Consider the following 9,171-nt stretch of genomic DNA (forward strand, 5'->3'; position numbering starts at 1 on the left):
AATTAACTATATAGAGCAGAAAGAACCACAAGATAATTAGAAATTATATAAATGTTACATTCATAGTGATTTGGCTATTTGTATTTGGCAAACTTGAAGTAAAATCTTTCCTATCTTGTTGGGTCTAAATTTCTGAATGAAAATCAGTATCTATCATATCTCATCTCTATTAACTTAAAACATCTATTTTGATCTAAAAACATCTTAACCCCTAAACAACTAAGTTTAATTGTATGATTAAACTATCTGGTCTTCAACCCATCAGAGACTTGAGTATAGAATTTTGTATATTGATGCAAAATAAGTGTAACTCTGATACACTGGTATAGAATTCAAATCTAAGATTATTCTTCATACACATATATACATACATATGAACGTATGTATGTATATTTCTACTCTAATATGAGGTATTATACCCATCCAACTCAATTATAATACAAGGTTTACTTCCAATACCTTGAAACTGGTGCTGCAGCCAATTTAGGATAATTAAGTAATACAAGCTAATTGTTAGTTGAACAAATCATGGTCATGTCAAATACTAGTCTAATTTTATCACAAGAATATATATCGTAGGTCTAACTGATAGATATGATTCTGTAGATATATAAGGTAAAATAGTTAAATAATGTCTTTAAAAGCCTCAGGGACTTACAGAATATGGCATTTAAAGATGTTTTTCTAAAGATTCAAAAATTGTTAATATTTATTATTATGTATATAGTGTTCTGCCTGCATGTATACCTGCAGATCAGAAGAGGGCATCCGATCACATTATAGATGGTTGTGAGCCACCATGTGGTTGCTGGGAATTGAACTAAGGACCTTTGTAAGAGCACTCTTAACCACTGAACTGTCTCTCCAACCCCTCTAAAGATTCTTTGACAAGTTAATTCCTGGCAACACCAAGCCTTCCTCAAAGGAGATGATAAGCATCAAAGAACCTCCTTATGGAGTTGGCTTCAAATGTGGCAAACCAGCCACCCGGCAAAGTGTCCTCATTTCTACCACAGCCAGAATCCTGCCTAAAATGGGCAAGCTTAGATGCAGGTAGAGTCAACGGCCAAATTCTGCCAAAACAGGGTAAGCAAGTCCTCAATAGTTCCTGCCTCAAAAATATGTCTGTCAGAGATATAGGGCTGGAAGGCCAAAGATGATGTGCCAACATTATAGAGAGTGTTGGGTGACTGTTCAGGCAGTAAACTGCCATTTTTTTCTTTCACAAGAAGTGTTCTTAATCACTGAGCCAATTCTCCAGTCCCACTTTTGTCTTATTGATGACAGACATTCTGACTAGTGAGACGGAATCTCAATGTAGTTTTGAGTTTTCCTGACAGCTAAAATCTTCACACTTTTCATGTATTTATTTGGCTGCATGTATTTCTTTTCAGAACTGTTTGATTTACCTGCTCATTGTTGATTGGCTAATTTTTCTTTTTAGTTTCTTGAGTTTTAAAAATGTTTAGATGGCAATGCTGTTAGATGAGAAGCTTGCAAAAATTTTCTCCCATGTTGTAGGCTGTCTTCACTGCTAACTTTTCCCCATGATGCCCAAACTTAATTCTGTGTAATTCCACTGGCTACTTCTTGACTTCTTGGGCTAGAGTCCTATTCAGAATGTCCTGTGTCTCTATTATTAAGTGTTTTTCCTCTTTTCTTCTAGGTGTTAAATTAATTTCACTTTCCCCAGCACCAACTGAAGATGCTGTCTTTTCTCCAACATATTTTGGCATCTCGGCTGAAAAATCGGTTGGTTGTTTGTAGCTTATGGGTTCATTTCAGGGTCCTCAATTCTAAGCCATTGTTAGTCTCTGTTTTTGTGTCAGTATCAAATTGCTTTTTTTTTTTATTACTGCTTTGTATTATACTTTGAAATCAAGTGTTGTGATACCTGTGGCATTACTTCTTGCTCAGGATTGCTTTGACAACTTGAGGTCTTTGTGCTTTCATATTAATTTTAGGTAAGTTGTCATTAATGCCATTGGAATGTTGACTGGAGTGCAATGATTCTGTAGATCGCTTTTGACAATAGTCATTTTCCTCCTGCAAGTCAATGAATGTATTTTTCCCCATCTTCTAGTGTCTTCAATTTCTTCATTGGGTGCTACTCTTGTCACCTTAAAAGTCTCTCATCTTGGTTTTTTTTTTTTTTTTTTTTTTGGTTTTTCGAGACAGGGTTTCTCTGTGTAGCCTTGGCTGTCCTGGACTCACTTTGTAGACCAGGCTGGCCTTGAACTCACAGGGATCCACCTGCCTCTGCCTCCCAAGTGCTGGGATTAAAGGCAAGTGCCACCACGTCTGGCTAAGTCTCTCATCTTGTTTAGGTTTATTTCTAGGTCTATTTGTCCTTCTTTTTGAGACAGGGTCTGTCTATGTAGTCCTGTATATTCTGGAACTTGCTATATAGACCAGGCTGACCTCTGCCTCTGAAGTGCTGGAATTAAAGGCATACACCAGCAGCCAGGCATGTGGCACACACCTTTAATCCCAGGACTCAGGAGGTAGAGGCAGGTGGGTCACTGTGGTTCGAGGCCAGCCTTGTCTACAAACCAAGTCCAGGATAGCCAAGTCTACACACAGAGAAACTCTGTCTCAAAACAAACAAACAAACAAACAAACAAAAACAAAAACAAAAAAACAAAAAAAAGGCATGCACCACCACATTCAGCCTGATTTATTTTTTTCAATATATTCTTTATCAGTACATAGAAAAGCAACTGATGCTGATTTTGTATCTTGCTACTGTGATGAAAATGTTTATTTAGATATAAGAATTTTCTGGTAATATCAGAGTCTTTTTAAGTATATGATCACAGTCTGAAATAGGGATAATTGGGCATCTTCCTTTTCTATGTGTATCCTTTACTTCTCTCTTGCCTTACAGCTCTGGCTTAAGAATTCAAGAACTATGTTGGACAACAGTGGAGAGAACAGACCTATTTTTCTCTTTAAAACTGTTCGTTATGTTTATTTTGGGGTGACCTGTGCTTGCCATCGGGTGCCAGTGGTCAGAGGACGACTCTCAAGAGTTGGTTGTTCTTCTACCACATGGGTCCCAGGGATTGAACTTAATTGTCAGGACCAGTAGTAAGCGCCTTCACCTGTTCAGCTACCTCACTAACCACACATTGTTTTCTTATTCCTGAATTTACAGGGAATGCTTTCATTTTTTCCCCCCTCCATTTAGTATAGTGTTTGCTATAGGTTTTCTTTCCAATTTTAAAATTTATTTTTCCATTTTCATGCATGTGGTGTGCAAGTGTATGTATGCATGCTTGCATGTATAGGCACACACATAAGTGGATATATGGAATGATCGTGCAAGTAGAGATAAGTTGATAGAAGGTATCATCTTCCATCACTCTTCTGCCTTATTCATTGAGGCAAGACCTCTCAATCAAATTGTGAGTTTGCTATAAGGCTATCCTCACTACAGACACATGTGTACACACATACATGTATGTACATACACAGGTGCACACACACACACATGCACGTGCATACACACATGTACATACATCATTTACATGACTTCTGGGGATCTGAACTCAATTCCTTACACTTGTATGACAAGTACTTTAACCATGGAGTCATCTTCCCAACCCTTAAGTTTAAAACTACATTTATGTTTGTGTGTGCATGTGTCACACCATGCATGTAGTCAGCAGACAACTTTTGGTGTAACTAATCTTTGCTACTTTGTGAGTTCTTTTTTCCACCCTTTATTCTGTCAGTTTCACTAACACTAGATAGGAGAAAAACAAGGATAGAAGAATTAGGAAAATCCATCAACCTAATTTCTTTCCTTTTGTTTCTTCTTTGACCATGGCTACTAACAAACTGAAACCAACCTTCCTAAAGGACCCCTCCCCCTTCCCCCAACTATCAGGGCTCTAGCACTTATATAGTCTCTGACGAGTTCCCAGAATTCTAAATTATCTGCAGTTGGCAAAGCCATGTCTCTGCTAGAGCAGAAAGTAAATCATAGTCAGCTGCTGTAGACAGTCCAAATCAGCCCCAAGTCCCCATACCTGACATTAAAATGAAAACATATTCTTATAATATTTGTTCTTTAAAGAAACCAAAATTCCAGAATTTTTAAGAATGTCACTACATTTTTGGGAGTTCTCTCTGTCCACCAGGTATTTCCTGGGGATTGCACTCAGGTGGTCAAGCTTAGAGGGAAGTGCTGTTACCCAACAAACTCTCTTACTATGTTAAGATACGGTCTTTCTAGAACTAGTTGCTTCAGGAAAAGTATTGAACTTTGTCAAATGTATCTGTTGAGATGATTATGTGACTTCTGTCCTTGAGTCAATTTATGTGCTAAATTAATTTTTTAATATGCTTGTTTTGAACCACCCTTACATCCTTGGAATAAAACTAACCTGATCATGTTGTATGATGTATTTAATGTGGTATTAAACTCAGTTTGCAAGGATTTTATTGAGAAAAAATGTACCTATGTTCAAAAAGGAAACCAGCACTAAAATATTATGAGCTGTGAGGAAACATCCAAAAGAAAATCATGGAGCTGGGTGGTGGCTCACGCCTTTAATCCCAGCACTCAGGAGGCAGAGGCAGGAGGATCTCTGAGTTTGAGGCCAGCCTGGTCTACAATACTACTCCTGAAAAGCCAGGGCTATAACAGAGAAACCCTGTCTCAGGGAGAACATTCATGAGTACGGGGAGACAGGAAAGTGTCACATTTTTAGAAGTCTAGTTAAATGTGAATGGAACAACAAAGAGATGGAAAATAATGAATAGTAGAATACAATATAAAGGGCAGGCTGGGGCCAGATGACGCGTAGGGCTGTGTGGTAGTATTTCTAAGGACAAACTTTCCAGAGAACAAGGACAAAGAATGACCTCAGGCCATGGTACAAAGAACAATTGAAGTGGCAGTCAACTGAACACAAAAAGGAACTTAGAGGCTACCATAATAATCCCAATGAGTCAGGAAGCCTGAATAAGGGCAGTGGCCTGGGGAACTAAAATCTGAAGCCTTGCAGTGTCATGTAAGTGATTTTAAAGTAAGGATTTTATATCTAATATCTAAACACATAAAAATATTTCCTCATTTACTCCTAATTATAAGGACTACAGTCATCATAGGTCTATTCTGATATTTAAAGTTTTTTTTTTTTAAGATTTATTTATTTAAAAAAAAAAGATTTATTTATTTATTATATAAACAGTGTTTGCCTGCATAGATGCCTGCACGCCAGAAGAGGGCACCAAATCTCATGGTTGTGAGCCACCATGTAGTTGCCAGGAACTGAACTCAGGACCTTTGGAAGAACAGACAGTGCTCTTAACCTCTTGAGCCATCTCTCCAGCCTGGATATTTAGTTTTTTTTATTCTGTCCTTGAAATTGTTAAATTATTAGATACTGGGAATAAAGACAAGCTTTACATTAAATGGATTTTAACAAATACCTTTTGGGGAGTCAGTCTTTTATAAATTTATGTTTGTCAAAATGTTTTGTATCTCCCTAACTCTAACTTAAAATAAAAGCGCTAATAAATGTGCACTGGCCTGTTTTTTCCTATGAAAACAAAGATAAAATAAAGATATATATTGATAAAAACATGCTTAATAACAAGTATAACACAGCATCTAGTCAGCTAACCACCTTAAAAACTCCTTTGAGCCAGATCTGGTGGTACATGCCTTTAATCCCAGCACTGAAGGCAGAGGCTCTGTGAGTTTGAGGCCAGCTTGGTCTACAAAGAGAGTTCCAGGACAGCCAAGGGCTATTACACAGAGAAACCCTGTCTTGAAAAACCAAAACCAAAACAAAACAAAAAGAAACAAACTAAAGAACTCCTTTGAAAATTCTGAAATTTGAGCCAGGCATGGTGGCGCACACCTGTAATTCCAGCACTCAGGAGGCAGAGGCAGGCAGATTGCTGTGAGTTCAAGGCCAGCCTGAAGTACAAAGCGAGCCCAGGACAGCCAAGTCTAACACAGAGAGACTCTGTCTTGAAAAACAAAAACAAAACAAAAAAGAAAGAAAGAAAGAAAGAAAGAAAGAAAGCGAAGAAAAAGGAAAGAAAGAAAGAAAGAAAATTAGGAAATTTGCCATGAAGAAGATGTGGACTCCAGACGTGCACATAGACACCAGGCTCAATAAAGCTGTCTGGGCAAAGGGAATAAGAAATGTTCCGTATCGCATCCGAGTACGTTTGTCCAGAAAAGGTAATGAAGATGAGGACTCACCCAAGAAGCTCTACACATTGGTAACTTACGTGCCTGTTAACACAGTCAAGAGTCTACAGACGGTCAATGTGGATGAGAACTAACCTGCTGAGTGTCAAATAAAGCTACAGAACTGAAAAACAAAACAAAACAAGCAAACAAAACCTCTTTTGACCCCAGGTGTACAGATGAACCAAACTCTGAATAAGTGACTTAAGGGGAAAAAACTAAGCTAAAGGCACAAAAGAGCTAATACAGTGGTAGAGCTGTCTCATGATGCACTCATAGGCCCAGGGTCCTTCTGGCACATTATTTCACCCCCACCCCCATGATACTTTTATTAAGACTAGGACTTAAGAGAAATTATCTTGAGTTAATTGTCTTCAAGCCTGCCTGGAAGAGGCACTCACTTGGCTGACAGGAACCTCATGCAATGAACTTGAGCCATACACAGATCTGTGTGCCTCAGAAGGGAAGTCTGGATTCTTATAGATAGGATAGATATAAGTAATCTCTGACAAAAAGGTCTTTGAAGCAATTTAAATGCCTTTCATTGTGAAATAGATATAATAAAAGTCAGGACAGTGGTGACTCTTGAGCCAGGAGAGGATTTTGAGAAAATGTGAGATTCTTCTACCAAGGTAAGCAATAATTTTCATTTAGGCTGGCTGGTTTTTTTGTTTTGTTTTGTTTTAATCTGACCACAAAGGATTCAAAACTCAGCCACTCAAGCCTGCTGACTTTCCCACTGAGCCATCTCTCCAGCCCAAACTACCACTGTCTCTTAACTGAAATTGGGCTTGTGAACGACATCTGTGTTTATATACTTGGCAATACTTTCAATGACTTCTCAACATCCTAACATAATATCATTTATAACGTACTTTGTAGGAAAAGAAATAAACTACAAATTACTGGCTTTGCTGGTTCAAAAACTCTGATGTTACAAACCTTTCAGCTGTGCCTGTGAATATATACCACAGCTTTTTACTATTATACCAAACATCATAAACCCATATAGACAAACCCATTTTTTTCTGATACCCAAAGTTTATATATCTTATGGCAGTACATTGACTGGCTGGCCTTTTTTTTTTTTTTTTTTTTTAAACCTGATTACAAGGGATTCAAAACTCAGCCGCTCAAGCCTGCATTTCTCTTATGACCATATAGAACAGAAAGTACTATGTACTAACTCAATAACCTGATAGTCAACCAAGAAGCATTTAGAATCTCCTTTGAAGATACTAGAACACCTGGAACAAGGAAGAGTGTGTTGTATTAAAACAATGTGATTAAAAGACTTTGAACCCAGTAAACAATTTCGTCACAGTGATTGGGGAAGGGGGTGGGGGAGCACACTGGAAACCACTTCTTTCATAGGCAACAAAAATCCCTGTAAAATATAAAGTTCTATGTAATAATTTATTATATTCATTTCACTTTTAAGTCTTAGTCTTTAAAATAATTAACATTCAAAACAATAAAAGGCCCATAAAATTACTTACTCTTTGTACTCTCTCCCTCATTCTCAGAATCCATTAAATCACCTGAACGCATAGCAGACATAATCTTCTGAGCAACAGTGGAGAGGGGTGTCTCACAGAGATCAAAACCTACACATGCCTCATAATTTTCCATTTTCATAAAGTCCTAAATATAAGATAAGTACCCATATGTTAATTTTAAGACTTTAAAAAGGACTTACATATATTTCCATTTAAAAGGTATGAATAAATACAGGAGATAGGTTTTGATTATATAATATGGCAAAAAAAAAAAATGAGAAATGAGGCCTGTTGGTACAAGCTGAATTGGGAGACTGAGGCAGGCGAAAGACAGTTCAAGCCTGCCTAGGCTAGAGAACAAGTTCAGGGACAGCCTAGGCAATTTGCAAGACCCAGCTTCAAATATTTTTAAAGCTTAAAAAAAAAAAAAAAAGTGCTGGGGATAGGGCTAAGTGATAAAGTATTTGCTTGATATGTGTAAGCCCTAGAATTGATTTCCCAGTGCTACAAATTAAAACAAAACTAACCAGAAGCACATCTTAGGGATCATAATAAACAGATTTTTAAAAAGGCATGGCTATGCTTGCCTTTAGCCCCAGCACTTGGGAGGCTGAGGCAAGTGGATCTCTGAATTTGAGGCGAGCCTGGTCTACGGAGTGAGTTCCAGGACAGCCAGGGCCGTACAGAGAAACACCTGGGGCCGGGGGTGTGATGATACCCTCACTTTCTAATTAACCAAATATGAAGTAAGCCAGTCTCTGAAAACTAGCTATTATTAATCTTCAAGCATACAACTCTGATATAGTAATTAAAACTGACTTGGGTAATCACAGCAGACAAACAACCTGCTATCTTGGCACTGACACATCCTATTGGTCCCCTGTGCAGGAAGAACAACTCAGGACATTCAAACAAACAGCTGACAGTTAAATCTTAGGAGAAAATTTAAGGTTAAAATTTTTTCAACTACATTAGGTTCACCTAACAAAAATAAATTTATGTAACACAATACAATAGACAAAAATGTATTTGCTTAATTATAAAGTTAACAATGCACGTCCATTTATATCTCTATATACAGATAGAAAATGTCCATAAAACTTTCTGAAATATGTATTTTTAAAATTGGCATTCCATATAACAAAGTTAAAGAATATTCTTAGGGTTATCTCCTACAATAGAACTCTTATAGTATTTAGTATTTAATACAAACATCGTGAGATGAGCTCTTTGGGAGTGCTTGGTAACCGACAGGCAGACCAGTGTGGTGGTGTGTGCTGATAATCCCAGCATAGTCATGAATTCAGTGCCAATCTGGGCTACAAGGCAAGACTTTATCTTTTAAAAAAAAAAGAATTTAAGAGGGTGGTGGTGGCTCATACCTTTAATCCCAGCACTCAGGAGGCAGAGGCCAGAGGCAGAACTCTCTGTGAGTTCAAGGCCAGCCTGATCTACAGA

General features: G+C 37.7%; 1 protein-coding gene across 2 annotated transcripts in view; it reads right to left on the reverse strand.

Moving 5' to 3' along the window:
• Poln (DNA polymerase nu) overlaps positions 1 to 8,139 on the reverse strand; it is a 121,463-nt gene extending 113,324 nt beyond the window's left edge. For both annotated transcript variants that reach the window (XM_051165013.1, XM_051165014.1), the window contains exon 1: positions 7,714 to 8,139. In XM_051165013.1, the coding sequence (XP_051020970.1) occupies positions 7,714 to 7,852 (139 nt within the window). In that variant the 5' untranslated portion in view covers positions 7,853 to 8,139. The remainder of the gene's footprint in view (positions 1 to 7,713) is intronic.
• Between the last annotated feature and the right edge of the window lie 1,032 nt (positions 8,140 to 9,171).

This window comes from Acomys russatus, chromosome 22 (assembly GCF_903995435.1).
Source record: "Acomys russatus chromosome 22, mAcoRus1.1, whole genome shotgun sequence".
In the NCBI taxonomy this organism is placed as follows: domain Eukaryota; kingdom Metazoa; phylum Chordata; class Mammalia; order Rodentia; family Muridae; genus Acomys; species Acomys russatus.